Here is a 17,942-nt window from a genome sequence, read left to right on the forward strand (position 1 = left end):
TTTTTTGGGGCAAAAATCTTATGCATCTAAATTTTTCTCCACAGTTAGATAATTAGGATTTTAAAAATTCCTTCTGTATCCATTCAACAATAATTATTGAAGAAGAAACTGTATTAATAAGTACGGATAACTTCCCTGAAGTGATGCCCCGTGACAAAAGTGAATTATTGCAGGCTTTTTTATTCATGAAACACTTTGAATGCATCAGTATTTCTCAGTATATCTTAATTTCATATTAAAACTCATCTGTAGAGAAGGTTGTTGAATGATTGCTTTAGCCATTTGTGTAGATAATTGGTAACAATGTGCTTATTTGCTAATATTTAATTTCTATATATCTTCTCAAATTGAATATCACTATTTTAAATAGTAAGTTGAACTTTGAAGCATAAAAATGTATACTTTTCCAAACTGGATTATAAAAAGATGGTTTTGGTTAATGGGGTAGTTGTGTCTGTGTGTGAACATTTGTGTGTATATATTGTATGTGTGTAGATGTTTTTCCTTCTTCAGAGGATAACTAATGATTCTTAATCCAATTTAAATGATAATTTTAATATGATTTTGATATAAAAATTCTATACTATTTTATTACTAAGATCTCCAAAACAAATGGAATTTACTATAATTAATATTGACTTACCACTCCACCTATTTTAAGAGGTATGATATTTCTTTGTGTACCTCTTTTAAAAGAATAGTATTTCATATCAAAATACATCTTCTATATATAGTACATGCTCAGATGCTTGATTTGCTCTCATTGTGGCCGCATTCTGATTTTTCTAGCATGGGGTCGGGGGGTGCCTGATTGGCAGTTGTGTCTTGTGGTCTGGCATGGCCCTGTTTGTAGTGCTGATTGCAAGAGTTGACTTGCTACAGATTGACATAAGCTCAAACATATATTAATTCCAGAATTCTTTGCATTTTATCTCAATTATATTTTATTAAATATCTATACATATGTATAAAATATGTGCACGTACATAATAGAATCATCTTTCAGGGGTTGCACTGGCAAGTTGCAGTAACTTGCTTTATTTTGACGAAAAATTTTGGGTCATTAGCATCACCAACTCAATACCTTAAGACTTGAATGTTCAATGAAGGATTTGAAGTTACTCTTTTTTTCTTTAGTCAAGACAAACTCCTTTACATTTTTACTTGGTGGTCATTTACATTACTTAGACTCTGTTCCTGTATTGTGTTTTGTTTTGATTCTGGAAGGGTTTGAATCTCTTACATAGAGACTGCAATAAGTTATTATTATATATTTGATTGTGAAGCTGCTCACCTTACATTACCAGATGGTCCAGAATAGCTAACTATAAAATGTTGAAGGAAAAATAGAAATTACAGAATTTTGTTAGACTTGTGAAACACAACTTGCAGTGCAACCTCTGAATTACTTTGCTAAATCTTCTCCAGTGATCTTTTACTCCATCTTTCTCATCATGCTGACTTGTCTCTCCTCTGTCTGTTCAGCAGTGGGAGACATTTAGTGAACGCTCTTCAAGCTCACAAACTCTGACCCAATTTGATTCTAACATTGCACCAGCTGATCCTGTAAGTCAATCACTTAGCTTGCTTGTTTGAAATTAATTTTATTAACCCAAATTTCCATTCATTATGGTTTTTAGCTGATATGCATGATTCAGTGGAGTGCTTAGAGGGAAGTGGTGGCAGGCTTTTCAATTTTTGTGTGCTTAATGGTGGAAAGAACATTTTTTGCTATTCCTTGTATTTTCTAGTTATTTTCATGAGAGAAAACTGTGTTTTTAAAATCTGGTACATGTGTCTAAAGAAACATTTTTTTGTCACAATTGATTTGGTTAACCTTGTCATTTGCTAATTAAGTATATGTTTTTGATGATTAAACATACTGTTTATTTCAGTGTAATGACACATAAATACTATTTTATCTGTATGCTTATGCATCATGTAATATGTTCAGTGTATGTAAATATTTATGCAATGTCATCTTTTATTTTGATACTCCAAATGATATGGCTTTTAATTAATTTGTTGAGTTCTGTTAGGGAGAATCAAGTTCAGCAAAACAATATAGAGCTGTTGGTCTTGACTCCCTTGTGCAAAGGAGCCTCTGTCTTGTCTTCCTGTGGTTTACTGTGTTACTTTGAAAATGCTACAAAGTTCACATGCTGATTTTAAAAATAAATTCTATTCCCGTAGAGTTAATTTCATATATTCCCTACCTGTCCCTCAAGTTATTTCAAAACTTCAAAATCTTAGCTGTTAATCATTCTTCTTACTGTTCACTTCTCTGCTTTTTCTTTTTATTTTAAAGAGAAAGACTAATAACCACTTTCCAAAAAGAAAAGAGGAAATAAGTAGGAAGGGAAGATTAGTGTAAAGGTCAGTTACTTAAAAATGAGCTGAGTAGAAAGATACAGAGCAAGTGACACAGGCATTCTTTTTAGATGTTTCTGATCAAAGACAGCCAGCATTTATTAATTAAAAATAAAAATGGTCTTGTAATTTAATGAGGATTTTGGAGAAGTAGCATTTAAAGATAAAGTATATGTTTAGCAGTTAAATTAATGGATCTCTGGTGTGTTTTATAATTTTTAAAAATTTGTATCTATTTGAAACATAGAGGATGCTGTTTTATTTATTGAATTCAAACAGATAATGTGTGGGTGTTATTTAAATGCTTGTTTTATAATCTGTTAAGCCTATCAAGAGCCAATTAATATGTAGATCATCTTTGCCTTTTGCTTCTCTTTTCCTGTTACATTTAAGGCATTTATCTTTGATTTTAATCTCTGATAAATGTTGGAGAAATAAAAGGCAATACTTGGGAGTTTTACCGCTTATCAGCAGCTATAATTAAGGTCTCTTGGGAAGAAACATTCTATGAACTAAAAGTTTTACCTCGAGTTTCCTTTTTGAAGCTTAAAGTTTTACTGTTAAGCTTAAGTTACCTTTAAGTTTTAATTCTCTATATTATTGCTATCTCCTTGTTATTAAAAAGTCAAGTTATTTTTATTTAAAATACTTACGAAAGCACTTTATGATGTAGCAATGAAGAAACACTCTACTCTTAAAATATAATGAAAATATTCACTTAATATGATTTTTTGTCAGGCCAGGCCAAGAACATTATATATAAAAATCTGCTTGGAAGGCCGAGGTGAGAGGATTGCTTGAGCTCAGGAGTTTAAGGCTGCAGTAAGCTATGATTGTGCCACTTCACCTAGCCTGCGTGACAGAGGGAGACCCTGTTTCTAAAATAAATAAATAAAATAAAACAGTTCAGTACTTTCCTTTGTTATGTCTAGTATGGCAGGAGGCTCTAGGAAAATAATGGTTAATTGATGTTTTAAATGAAATTTAGGCCTCTGAATTTGATTAAATTGACATTCTTAAATATTTATGATCTAATACCTAGAAATACCTTTTTTCTTTTGTGTTGGCAAATTTAAATCTGAACTTTACTGCCACAGCTATAGCCACAGTCTCAGATGATTTTTTGTAAGTAAGGATTATGTAAGTAAGTAATAAGGCCCATTCAGATTAGGAGAAAAAAATACTACAGCTTTAATGTGAATTTAACATACCTGACAGTGTTGGAAATATTTAATGGAATATTAAAAAGAAGATAAATGTTGATAATTAGCCATTTGCTCAATAAAGTAAAAGTCTGTGAAAAGTTCCAAACTGGTTTTGTAGCACTTAGACTACCATTACACAGTGTCGTGACATAACTTGAAAACTGGGATGATGAGTTACCAGGCTTCCAGAGTTCTGATGAAGTTGAGATTCTGACAAACTCATTTCTTTCTTGAACTGCTTATAAGTAAATAGTTTCTGGTAGAATCTACCTCTGGTAGTTTTACGTGAATTAGAATATCAGGGAAATTTTAGACTGATGAGAAGTGTAATGTACTAGTCTTTGTCATGATTTATGCCTGGTCTTGAGGGCTGTAGAACTTGTAAGCCATTCAGCGTATGAAAAGAGAAGTTAGTTTGGTCACTGATTATGGCTAGCCAATGCACCTGATTTTTTGGTGCCCCCTTTTAGGTACCTGTGATATTCTCTAGGAGTACAAAGATGTTAAAACCAAGGTTCCAGCCTTATGTTCACCATAGTTTTAATTATTATAAAAGTTAATAAGTATAACAAAGCCAGTTGTGATAATTTTCATAGTCATGGGTAGAGTAAGAGTTGCCTCACTAAGCCCAGTATATTTGGGAAAGTTTTCACAAAAGAGATTATATTTGTCTGCTGAGTCTTGAATGAAAGTAAGAATTGGCTGAAGTGGACAGGGGCAGGGCATTCCAAGTAGAATATTATGAGCAGGATCAATTCAGTATAGTGGAGAATGATGAGGACTAAAGAATGTAGTAGAAGCCAAATTGGGAAGATAGATCTTTGTGTGCTAGACTAAGGAGCTGAACTTCATCTCATAGGGACCAGGAGCTAGCACAGAGTACCATGACAAGATGGAGGCAAGGAAGGGATAGCTGGGAAGATCACTCAGGCAACAGTATGAACAAGTGACCAGATCAAGAGAGATGGAGGAGATAAGTACTACAACTAAATTGGTGACACAGGACTGAAAAGTAGGCAGAGCTGGATTCAGATAGATAGGAACGATAGGATTTAAGGCATGAAGAAAATATAGATAAATGAGCTTAAGACAAATTTAATAAAGTGCTGAATTGTATAAAATCAGGTGCCCAAATATAAGACTCCAAGAAAATCAGGAATGTTTTAAGACTTCCTTCCACTGATATGCCATGAGTGATTAGGAATGTGTTTCCTGAAGGCTTTGGGTGATTTGAGTAGGTAGAAGAAAGTGGACAGAGCCTACAGTGTTTTTTTCTTTTTTCTTTTCATTTTTTCTTGGGGGGCAGGAGTGGGGAACACTACTAGTTTAGAGCAAAGAAAGTATTACTTTGACATTGTGTGGCTGAGGACTTAGGCTTATAGACATTAGTGGTTCTTCATTTGGATATTAAAATACTTAAAGTCAAATGTCTATCTTGCTGCACATCACAGTCACAGACATAGCTTCTGATACATTAGCGTGAGATTAGACCTGGTCATATGTCATCAAAGAATCGCCTTGTGTTTTGGCAGCAGGATCCAGTGGACTAAAGTCATTGCAGCATCCAGTAATAGTGTGACTAAAGCGTATTATAGAAAATGGATTTGTTGGTACAGAAAACTTAAGCGAATTATTTGGAGAAGGAAGTCTTAAAACATTCCTGATTTTCTTGGAGTCTTTATTGCGACTTCTCTTTATTATTCTGCAAATATATAAAAATGCTAGTTAATATTTCTAACTGTTATAAGCTTTATAAATCTGAAATTCAAATTACTTTGAATTTATCAGTAGAATAGCTGTAAAAATTTTGTTATAAATTGATTGAATTTAGAGATTATGAGAAATAAGCCAAGGAAAGTGGTCAAATAAAAGATGGTATGCTGGAACTTAACTCTCTCTAGTGAGGACTTGGTATTAGCACAATACTGTCACCAAAACAGTGTCTACTTAGACTGAAAGGTCATTATCCTCCACACTAAATTATAAGCTTAACTCTTTAGCAGATATTTGAAATTTAAGGACTCAAGTTCAGTCTTTAGCAGCAGCACATGCAAAACAGGAACTGACTTCTCATAGAAAGAGCTGAGCCCTCTTAGCAGTGTTTTTCAGCTGATCTATTGCTCTTAAGCCAGATTCTTGATCTGGCTCTGTTTTTTCCCTGGGGGTCTCAGTCCCCAAGGCCAGTCCTACCTGTGTCCCAGGCACACCTCTCTCTTTTCCTTCTTTTTCTGAGAGACTACCATTTGTCTTCATCCTCTCTTCCTTGCCTTTGCACTTTCATTCTTTTCAAAAGTCTATACTACCAATTCCTTTATTACTCTAACTAGACTTGCCTCTTGTGAAGTTTAGAGGTATTAATAGTCATGAAACAATTTTATGAAAAGTATTAGCATGTTAGAACGGGAGTCTTACTTGTTCCTCTTAAAAAATGGATTCCTTTGTGGAAGTTTTATGCTAAATTTTGAAACAATCAAATTTAAACAGTTCAAACTAATCTTTAGGAAATATGTATTGTGACTACTATTACAATATAATAGGCATCTCATTAACTTTGTTTTATAGGTAAAAAGAAAAGCATTAAATTCTCTTGGACAGTCTAGTGAAAATGAGTTTTCAGTCTGTTACTTAAGTCTTTGGATTCTCATGAAATAGTGTACTTTAACCTCAAAGGCTCACATTTGCTTAATTTTATTAGATCATTTCTCAGTTTGATTTTGAATATTGTCTTGAACTGTATTTCTATAAGAGCGTTTTTCATGTAAATCTTTATAATCAATTTTAAATGTAATTTTTATAGAATAAATCATCGTGTATAATGAACCTGATTTTCTTGGTACAATTCTAGAGCTAAAAATTTATTTTATTTTATTTTTATGCTTGGCTTAGTGTGATTAGAAAGCCTATCCACCAGTTTTTACAGTGTTGTTAGTTTTGATTATTTCATGGCATTAACTTGACATTTTTAATACAAATTCTGTATTTCCCCCCATTTATCTCTAGGATACTGCTATTGTTCATCCAGTTCCCATTCGTATGACTCCTAGCAAAATCCACATGCAGGAAATGGAACTGAAAAGAACTGGCAGTGGTAAGGAAGCTGTTGCTGGGCTGTATTTTCATTTAGCATCAAACTAAAATATATAAGTGATTATTCTGTCTGGGTTCAGATTTCATTCATAATTGCTTATTTTTAAACCTAGTACTTTCTACAGTTATGTGTATGTTCATGCATATTTATTTATTCTGCAGTTTTTAAAAGGAAATTACTGATTTTAAATTATAAAGTTTTAAAATAAGGACATTTGAAAATGTGACATTTCTAAATATTCTGTGGGTTTTTATATTACTATTGTAAATTTACATTAAATTTTGTACTGTTGTACTAAATATAGTACTATTGTACTATAGTACAATAGTATTATAGTACTATTGTAAATTTACATTAAAGTATGTTCAAACTTTAACTGGAGAGGTATATGTTAAAATTAGTTTTGGCTTTGAAATTGTATATGTTGCTTGAATTCTTGGAATTTTCCCTCATTCTAGACAAAATGTTTTAGGGTTTCTCAGAAGTAGATTTGTTTTCAGTATAAGTCAGCATCATAAATTAATTTATAGCCTGTATGTGTGGTGTTTTGTTTAAGTAATTGTGCTGTAGGGATAAAATTAACAAAACATAAACATGCCAATAAACTTTTTCATTATACAATATCTTCTATTATGGCAGAAAACAAAATTCTATATGAACAGGCTTATATTTGTTTTTATTAAAAAGTATTATTTTTTCTCATATCTCATGAATTTACCTAACGCTTCTTTGGATGTCTAAATGAAGTCTTATCTTGTATTCTTTATATTTTTACCTATGAATTCTCTACTAGATCATACTAATCCCACTAGCCCATTACTTGTAAAACCATCTGACCTTTCAGAAGAAAATAAGATAAATTCTTCAGTGAAATTTGCTTCTGGAAATACTGTAGGTGAGTAAAAGTAGCATTACATCTTCCATTTAGTATGGATTTATAATCTGAATAATTCAAATGTATACCCATTTACTACTTTCTTCACTGAGTAGAGGATAGTAAACCATTTTAAACACCGTACTCTGTGTATGAAGGAGTGGTTTGCCTGCTGCCACTTGCTTCAAGGCAGGGCTCCTGTTTTCTGTCCCTCTCAGTGCAGCCGGTTCAGTTTTTTGGCCCTTCCCACTAGTTCCTTTGTTTCTCTCTCACAAGAAATTGGAAATTTGTTCAGCCAATGTTAATTGGACACAGTGTGCCAAGTTCTGTTCTAGGCACTGGGGATTTAGCAGTAAACAAAACAGAAAAAAAATCTTTGCTCTTGTTGAGTTTACATTCTGTAAAGGAGATAAGAGAAAACGAGGATAAAAAGTAACTCTTATGTTAGAAAGTAATTAACACTGTGGTTAAAAGTGAAGCTGAGAAAGGGGAAAGTGAATGCCGTTTTAAGTAAGGGGGTCACAGCAGGCCTTACCAGAAGATGTCATTTGAGTTAAAACTTGAAGGAGATGAGGAAGTTAGCTGTATGAATCCTGAAGGAAGGATAATTAAGGCACAACGAACAGCAAATGTGAAGCCCTAAGGCAGGAAACTTGCTTCTATTGGAATAGCAAGCGGACACCTAGCATAGAGTTCCTTAAATTTGGCAGGCAGAGGTAGAGTAGTAACAGGGAGCAGTGTAAGATTTTGACTTTTGCTGCGTTACATGAAAAGCCATTAGAAGATTTGAGTGGAGGAGTGACATGATCTGACCTCCTTTTTTAACAGGATCATACTGGCTGTTCTAATGATAGTAGGCCAGAAGAAGGAAAGAGTCAAAACAGGGAGAGAAAATTTAGGAGATAGGTATAATAATCCAGGCAGGAGAAGATGGCACTTATTGTCTAGAGTGGTAGCAGTGGAAGTGCTGAGAAGTGGTTGGATTCTGGCTATATTTTGTACATTTTGTAGGAAAAGACCTCAGAATTTGCTTACCTGTGTGATATAGGATGTGAGGGAGAGAGTAGTCAAGGGTCATTCCAGGGTTTTGGGCCTATGCAGCTGAGAGATGAGGAAGGCTATGATAGCAGCAGGATTGTGGGGAAGAATAGGAGTTCAGTTTCAGATGTATTAAATTTGAGATGCCTCTTAGAATATCTAAATGGAGATAGGTTCATTTTAGTGTTATTCTTACACCAACTAAATAATTCTGTCATTTACAAGAAAAGGAAAGAGGGAGATACATTTTGAAATGAAAACAAATAACCTATCCCTTCAGTGTGCAACTCTTGAACGTATATTTTAGTCTTCCTTCAAATTGTCCCTGGAGTTTCTATTTTAAAATTTCTTTCTTCTGTCACAACTCTTAATCTACTTCTGGTATTGTCTGCTGCTTTGTAAGACTTCGAGGAAATTGAAAGTCGTGTTTCCTCTGGAGGAAAATCTGGGACCCCTGGCTAATTTCATAAATTTTATTATTGTTTAAGCACATTTTATTCCCATGTGAAATTTTTAATTTTTTCATATTAAAAATCATAAAATTAGTTTTTAAAATATTTCTAATTTGTTCTTTAAAAGTGATCTTTTTTCTCTTACAAAAGTAATTCACACTTACTGTAGAAATGTAATAGATAAACAAAAACAGGAAAATTATTCATATTCTCACTATTCCACAAATGTCTGTAATTAAAAAACTCACTGTCAACCTTAGTCCTTATTCTATACATATGTAAGTTATATTTTCATATAATGTGAAGTTGTAATATAGTTAGTTGTCCCTCTGTGTCCATGGGGGATTGTTTCCAGGACCACCTGTGGATGGATACTAAAATCTGCAGATGCCCAAGTCCCTGATATAAAATGGAGTAGAATTTGCATATAACCTACTTGCATCCTCCTGTATACTTTAAATCATCTCTAGATTGTTTATGATACCTAATACAATGTAAATACTATGTACATAGTTGTTATACTGTATTGTTTTTATTTGCATTATTTTTTATTATATGTTAATTTATTTTTTCAAATATTTTCCATCTGAACTTGGTTGAATCCTCAGATGTGGAACCCGCAGATACAGAACAACAGATATGGAGGGCTGACAGTGTATATACCATTCTGTGCCTTATTTTGAATATTTCTGTATCATTAAATATTATTTTTTCTGGATTATAAATTGTTCTGTCTACTGTATAAATATGCCATGATTTATTTAATTATTATTAAATTTTTGAAATTAGTAACATTGTGATGAACTGTTAGCCTATTAGCCAATCTTTGACTGTCTCTGACTTGAAACAGCATATCAGTTATATTTGTTTGGGGTAGATAGAACAAAAAGTAAAGAAATGATTATTATTAAATAGGACATATCCCATTTATCAGCAGATGGTTACAGTAGTTCAGACTCTTTTACTTCTGACCCAGAACAGATCGGGAGCAATGTAACTCGTCAAAGGTCAGTATTTCTGTCAGTGAAAAGCATGTTAAAATATCTTGTCGCATGTTAATGTTTAAAAATTACTTAGAACCAAGCACTAATTATTTTGTTTTCTGAGGTCTATTAGATGTTACCTATTGATTTATGTAAAGGACAAGTAATTTTGATTCTTTCCAACTTGAATAGAAAAACAAAAGGAATCCTGATTTTCTTCATGGTGTTTTGTGGAAGGTCTAAAAAGAACTGGTTAACAGCTTGGCCAGAGATGTTTAATATAGTCCTTTTTGTACCTAAATAGCGAGAGTCTGTTAAGTGATAAATGTATATAGCCTTATGGCAAGTACCAAAAGAATTCTGTTTTAAAATGCCATCCAGAACCACAGGCTGCCTACCCACCCTGAAGTTCTACATTACATATAGTCTCTTAGGCACAAACACAAAAGGTGTGGGATAGGGTGGAGGATGGCAGGAGATTTATCTGCAAGGGCTTTCCCATCCACTAAAAGCTACGTGCAGGACAGAAGCATCTTTCTCTCCTTGCTTTTTGCATGTGGAACGTATTCTTTTGCCACATGCCTGGAGGATGTAGAGAGACTAGTAATCTAGAATCTCCAAAGAGCTTAGAGTCAGAAGGCTGTCTGTCTTCCTTCTGATTCTTCACGTAATTCTTGTGTTTCTTAGAGTTTTCAGTCACCTTGGAGCTTATTCTGCTTTTTATCCCTACATGCAAAAATCAGATTGCCAGAGTCCTCTTTTCAGAATATGGAAGACTTTGGTAGCACAGAAGTGAATCTCTGGGGCAAGTTGAGCTTGAGTGTAGTCACCTCTAAAATGGGATGAACGGTGGGGACACAAAAATGAGCACCCCACATAGTAGTGCCACATTCTACCTCAGTTTACCAAACTCCAGACTTCCGTAGGTTGAAAGCTAAGCATTTGGGAAAGTAGAGTTCCTCTTTTTGAAGATAGTTTTTCAGACTAATATTACTTTTAAATGAATGGGAAAACATTATGCTAGGTTTGTAGTCTATTAAAATCATGTTGACAACTTTCTTTTCAAATTTTTTGAAATTTTGTTTAATGTATAACTTTATAAAAAGTTATTTGTCACATTGAATAACCATTTGTTTAGCACACATCATTAACAGTGCTGTCTTTATTTACTGTAATGCTCATGTACCTACTTGAGAAAATATCATGCTAATAAGATACTTTGCTGCTTAGCCAAGTTTGAATGCCTAAAAAGAAGAAAGCTCCAATATAAGTAGCATGACCAGTTGTGACGGGGTGACTTTTGCAGGTCGCATTCAGGAACGTCGCCTGATAACACCGCACCACCACCTCCCCCTCCACGGCCACAGCCTTCTCATTCTAGATCGTCATCGTTAGATATGAATCGGACCTTTACAGTCACCACAGGTAGGGGCCGGAGAACCATAATGTACATTGTTTGATTTTAAAGTTAATGAAAGACACATACAAAACATTTTATTTTTATTTCTTTTAATGTCTTTTAAAAATATTTACCTGAAGAAAAATTTGGGGTTAAAAAGATACCAGATGAGAGGGAATTTTTTTTCTTAATGACTATCCAAAGTATGTTTAAGTATAAATAATAAAGATGGGACCTGAGAGATGTCACAGGAAATTTAAAAAGAAAGATGTGGTGATCTCAAAGGTAAAACTAATAGCTCTTAATTTGGCTGATGAAAGAGAGAGAATTGTAACTTACTCTAAGGTTTTGATTTTTGAGTAACTGGAAGTATTGTTAGAAGAGTTAGGGCGGAGGGTGATGATGCTGTTATGTTTCAGTCATTGTATGTTTGGAATGGTGAGGAAAAGGTAGATAATCAACAGGCCATTGGACTTCTGAGCTGAGAAAGATTGATGTATTATTTGAGAAGCATTTACATAGAAATGGGACAGTGAAGTGTTAAGTGAAAGAGAAAATTGGGAAGTTTTCACATCAGAAATATGGGAAGAAAACCCAGAATATATACTTTTATGGAAACAGGCAGGAGCATGTCAAGAGGACCTCATGTAATAGAGGTAACAAGGAATGAGGCCTGATGAAAGGCCATGAGATTTAGCCATTAGATCACATATAGACCATTTAACCAGATAGTATCTGCCTTCCAATACTTATCAAACATTCTTAGAAATCTTTAGTACGTGGTCACATTCATTCAGCCTGTTTCTTCTATTAGCAAAGTGATTATATATTTACTAAAAAGAAGACTTGTATATTCACTCAGGACAACAACAGGCTGGAGTTGTTGCCCATCCTCCTGCAGTGCCTCCAAGACCACAGCCCTCACAGGTAATTCTCCAAGGTGTTCATTACAAAATGTCCCATGATCAATTTGTCTGTTAGGTGTTTAATTCTAGTCTCGAATTATTTGGAAGGTCAGGAATTACCTAATGGTCATTCTTAATGAGCATTTAATTCAGGGAAGCTACATCTTACTTTGGAAGATAAGAATTTCAAGAATGATCCAAGTTATTTTCTGAAAGGACCTTAAAAATGAAATGATAATGTATTAACAAAGGAGGGTTTAGTGGAAAGAACAATGGATTGGGAAATAGAAGATGTCCATTAATGACCTGGGTCTAGCGGTGACTCACAGCCTCTCTCTGGATGTGTTACTGAATCAGTTAAGGAAGTGTTAATGACCTGCATCCTTTCCAGGTCAAAATTGAAGTGCTGGAGTAGATGTATTTATAAAATGCTCTGGGACAGCCTTAGTAGCTAGTAAAGTCAAGGATCACATTGAGAAGATGTAAGTAAAATGAAGGAAGTGAGACTAGAGCAGGGACTTGAAAGATAAAGTGGTATTTATTGGGGAGAGGGCATTCCAGACAGAAAGTATGGCATCCACAAAGCCGTGGTGGTGTGTGTTAAGCCTGGCATATTCCTGGAAAAAAGGAGTTAGGTCAGTATATCTGAAGCAGATGTGAGGGATGATGGGAAATGAACCTGGAGAGGTAGGGACGAGGTAGAGCACCTCCCGTATCGTGCTAAGAAGGATAGTGTTCTTCTTAGAGAAGATGGAGAATTTTTAAAGGGAAGAGACTACAGATTTATTTCTTTAGTATCCTTTACTTCCTTTGTCATAAACTGTCTCACACTCTATTTTAATTCCTTGTTTACTTAATCTGTCCTGCAGTGGATTGTCAGTTTTATTGGGGCATGGGCCTTATTTGTTTTGCTCAGTATTGTATCCGTAGTGCCTGGCACAAAGTTAGATACTCAGTTAATATATTTTTAGACTGAAGATTTTAGCAGCATTGGTCTGGCAAAGGAGTAGAGGATGAATTGAAGAGAAGTGTGCTTGACATGTTGGAAGAATAGTTCGAGCAGTGGTTTTCACACTTTAAAAATAACCATCTTTTTAAGAAACATAGTGAAACATTTTAAAAAAATAACTTATTTAAGGAACAGATTATTGTGCAGTAGCCCAATTCAGGAAAAAAAAAAAATACATGCAAGCGGAGAATTAGGGTAGGGCCAGACCCTCCTCTCTCCTCTAGTGTACTTTCTTTGCATTAAAAATTTTGGAGAAGGATCTTTCTATTAGAGGTTTATCATCTTAATTTTTCAAGTGTCTTACTTAGCTTTTCACTTAGAGTTTAAACATTTATTTAGAGCCAAGTGTTACTGTAGTACACCTCTCTGAATTTACAGATAATAAAACAGAGCATCTTTATGGTATATTTTCAAAGAAAAAGAAGGTGACTCTGAAACTGATACTCCACAAAATGTTTGTTCTTCTCTTCTAAACATTGTGCAGGCTCCTGGTCCCGTTGTGCATCGCCCAGTGGATGCTGATGGCCTCATAACTCACACTAGTACCTCACCTCAGCAGATACCAGAACAACCAAATTTTGCAGATTTCAGCCAATTTGAAGTATTTGCTGCATCAAATGTAAATGAAGAACAAGATGATGAAGCCGAGAAACACCCAGAGGTCTTGCCGGTCAGTTTTCAAGGGCTTGGCTAATTTTCTGCTGGCAGTTTCTTCCCATATCGTGCTCATAAGCCTGTCTATCAACAGAGCAGATATTAGAGGGGACATCAGTGAATAAATTACCTGTTGCTGCCTCTTCTAGGGGATTTATTATTAATCCTCTAGAATTAATATATTCCCTAGGTCAGTGCTTCTCAACTTTCTTATTGAGGCCTCCTGGTTGCAGTATAATGCTTACTAAGAATCAGAATCGGATACAGGATAGGGGTGGATATAGTGTGAGAATACACAGACACCACCACCTGGTCCTGGCTAAAGCACTGCTCTCGAGGTTTCAGCTTAATGCTAAGCATCTGGTTGTGTGATTCAGTGAAGATTTCCATGTGATAAGAGGCTATGGTTACCATCGCTCCATTCAGTTTATATGAGAAAGAGTAAATTGTCTTAGTTAGAGGCAGACTTAAAGACTACAGGATGTCAAAATTTAATCTTTGCAGATAGCCTTTCAGGAGAGCCTATTGTAGTTTTAGTGGCAAGAACTTCTCCAGGAATCCCTGACCTAAATCACTGAGTGCAAGTGTGGACTTGGAAGGCCCAAAGGAATTCTGAAACTGCTATTCAGATTGTTCAACCCATGTTAAGCCTGTCTAATAGTTCCAAAAATCCATGTTTATTTGACTGGCATAATTTAGATAAAGGTTTCATGTGGATCTGATCCATGGAGAATTTCCTACTAGCCCCCTTTTCAAACCTGTAACTTTCTGCCAGGCTCATTAGGGGCATGGGCCATACCCAGGGAGGTAGGGGTGGGCCTGAGGGCAAGTGCAAGTGTGCACAGAGTACTGTGCTCACTCCCCTGGGTGCTTGCACCTCTCCCCCAACCACGAGGACTTCCCAGTGCAGCCACCTAGAGGTGCAGTGCAGCAGCTGCACCCTTCACCCCACCCGTGCCTCCCTCAGACCTCTATTACCTTCCCTCCTCTCTCCCTTTCAGTAGCAGAGAAGGTTGTTTTTCGAGTTTTTTCTCCTCTTCATCTCAGATTTCTTGTTGTCAGAATGAATATTTTCTTAACATTTTACTCTGATTTGTTACATATTCTACATTTATACATAATTATATATTACTTATATATAATTAATAGTGATAATATATTCATCTCTAGGTTGAAAAAGCTTCTGATCCTGCAGGTTCTCTTCGAGTTGCCAAAACAGATAGTAAAATTGAAGAAAAGACAGCTACTAGTGCTCCTGCCAACGTGGTATGCAGAAAGTCTTATAATGTTGATAATTTTGTACATATAAAAAGTTATATGAGATAATTTCTAGAGACAAGGTCAATTAGAAATCATCTACCCATTTCACTGCCTTTAACTTATATATTCAGTCCATCTCAGAATAAATTCTACTTATATTTAATGGACATGTTATTCTATAACCTATTTTAGTACATGCCACAGGTTCCCCAAAATTAAAGTGGTTATTACATTCTTTCACTTATATAAAGTAGAACTTCTTTATAGGTCAAATTCAGTTTCTTTTATTGCAGTCTTGAGTATAATAGAGAAAAATGATCAATCCCCTAAAGGTTATTGTTATACTCTGTGATTTTAACTTTTTCTTTAACTGTTTTAAGTATAATTTTTTCCTCAACATTTTATTATGAAAAATAGGGCCGGGCGCGGTGGCTCACACCTGTAATCCTAGCTCTCTGGGAGGCCGAGGCGGGCGGATTGTTTGAGCTCAGGAGTTCGAAACCAGCCTGAGCAAGAGCGAGACCCCGTCTCTACTAAAATTAGAAAGAAATTAATTGGACAACTAAAAATATATAGAAAAAATTAGCCGGGCATGGTGGCGCATGCCTGTAGTCCCAGCTACTCGGGAGGCTGAGGCAGAAGGATCGCTTGAGCCCAGGAGTTTGAGGTTGCTGTGAGCGAGGATGACGCCATGGCACTCTAGCCCGGGCAACACAGTGAGACTCTGTCTCAAAAAAAAAATGTTAAACATCCATAAAAGTTGAAACAATTTTACATTGTACATCAATAAACGCACCACTTTGATTACATGTTTGCATTTTTACTATAAGTTGCTTTACTAGCTATCTCTCCACTCGTTCTGTCACTCCTTATCTGTTTTATGCATTCCAAATTACACATATCAGAACACTTTCCCCTTAAGGAAACAATTTTGGTAACTTTATTTTTCTGTCATCCAGACAGTTCCAATAGTTATTAAAACAGCATGTGTTTCTGAAAGTGCTTAAATTTTACTTTCTGGACAATATTTTTTACTACATTAATAGTTAATGTGATGTTTTTAAATGATTAGTTTTATTTTTGTCAACTCACAGCAAATTAAAAATAGCATTTAACTAAAGAAATGGCAGTTGACTATTTTTATTTATTTATAGGTAATACAAGGTCACGGTAAATACTCAAACATCATATTTGATTCTTTTGGGTGCACATTCACAATCTCCAACAAAATGTCCCCTCATTTTTAAGAGTTACAATTACTGTGCATCTTAGTTTGTTTTGTTGTTTTTTTTTAAAGAGTTGCCTAGCTTTCCTCCTCTTTAAGTTGTTTTGTTCAGCAAGATGATGTATTTTATCATTTTTGTATCGTATGTATTTAATACATTTACGGTAGTGATGTCAACTAGAAACATCCTTTCCCATGGTAATTTAAGTTAGCTATTGCCACAAATACATATATTGTCTTAAAGTAGCACACATGACTTTGAATTTTTCAAGAGCAAATGGCTTAAAGAAAGCAAATGGTGTTGGCAAAGTGCTAACTATGAATGACCTTAAAAAAAAAAAAAACACCATTATCAATAGTGGAATTCTTGTCTTGCAGAGCAAAGGCACAACACCTCTTGCTCCACCACCTAAACCTGTTCGAAGAAGATTAAAATCAGAAGATGAATTAAGGCCAGAAGTTGATGAACATACACAAAAGACAGGTGTCTTAGCTGCTGTTCTTGCATCACAACCTTCTATTCCTAGGTAATCAAAGCTATTCCTACGTACATTTAATTACTAGGAAGAAAAAGCATAACAATTAAAAATATCACATTGAAAGAAATGATGATCAGACTAGTTCTTTAGTTGAGCAGAGGTTCTTAGCTGTTCTTTGAGAGCTTTCTCATTTATGAGTAGGTATATCATTCTTTCTACTTTTTCCCCTTTATTATTAAGTTCAATTCCATTCTAACACCTTGTTGCAGACCCTGGAGCAGATGTTTTTAAAGTTGATAGTGTAGAGCAAAATTAATGATCTAACTGTGGTGTATCTAGACCAGGAGTTAGCAGACTAAGGCTTATGGGCCAAATTTGGCCCGTGGCCTGTTTTAGTTATAGCCCATGAGCTAAAAATGACTTCTGCTTTTTTGTAAAAAAGAGAAACAAAAAATTAGAATATGCAGCAGAAACTGTATGGTCTGCAAAACCTAAAATATTTACTATCTGGTCTTTTAGAGAAAATGTTTGCCAATGCCTGCTCTAGACTATTTAACGTAAACTCAGGTAAGTCTACAAAAGAATAATAATCAATAACAATAATAAACTTAAGCTTAGAACTGAGCAAGTGAGATTGGGTTGTGCTAATAAGGAAAAAGATGCTCCCTCTGCTTTCCACGTCTAGAAATAAATCAGGGAAGAATGGAGAAAATTTAAAGATAAGAAATGAAGGTTATATTTTTTTGCCCCCTTTATGTTCTCAGATCTATTGGGAAAGATAAGAAAGCTATTCAGGCATCAATTAGACGCAATAAGGAAACCAATACAGTTTTGGCCAGATTGAATAGTGAATTGCAGCAACAATTAAAGGTAAAGTACTTTCCGAATCTTTTTTTTTTTTTTTTGTTTCGGCATATTACGGGGGTACAGATGTTTAGGTTACATATGTTGCCCTTGCCCCCCTCCTCCCCACCCAAGTCTGAGTTCCAAGTCTTTCTGAA

At 34.9% G+C, this 17,942-nt stretch overlaps 1 protein-coding gene across 2 annotated transcripts in view; it reads left to right on the forward strand.

Annotated features, from left to right (window-relative positions):
• Positions 1-17,942, forward strand: part of REPS1 (RALBP1 associated Eps domain containing 1) — a 74,792-nt gene that overhangs the window by 54,414 nt on the left and 2,436 nt on the right. The window contains exons 10-19 of one of the 2 annotated variants that reach the window (XM_012650496.1): positions 1,486-1,566; positions 6,576-6,663; positions 7,457-7,558; positions 9,962-10,034; positions 11,317-11,435; positions 12,272-12,336; positions 13,808-13,993; positions 15,148-15,243; positions 16,841-16,989; positions 17,706-17,811. In XM_012650496.1, the coding sequence (XP_012505950.1) occupies positions 1,486-1,566; positions 6,576-6,663; positions 7,457-7,558; positions 9,962-10,034; positions 11,317-11,435; positions 12,272-12,336; positions 13,808-13,993; positions 15,148-15,243; positions 16,841-16,989; positions 17,706-17,811 (1,065 nt within the window). The remainder of the gene's footprint in view (positions 1-1,485; positions 1,567-6,575; positions 6,664-7,456; positions 7,559-9,961; positions 10,035-11,316; positions 11,436-12,271; positions 12,337-13,807; positions 13,994-15,147; positions 15,244-16,840; positions 16,990-17,705; positions 17,812-17,942) is intronic. The other variant, XM_012650497.1, reaches the window with a different exon arrangement.

Source organism: Propithecus coquereli, unplaced genomic scaffold, assembly GCF_000956105.1.
Source record: "Propithecus coquereli isolate 6110/MARCELLA unplaced genomic scaffold, Pcoq_1.0 Scaffold329, whole genome shotgun sequence".
Lineage (NCBI taxonomy): Eukaryota > Metazoa > Chordata > Mammalia > Primates > Indriidae > Propithecus > Propithecus coquereli.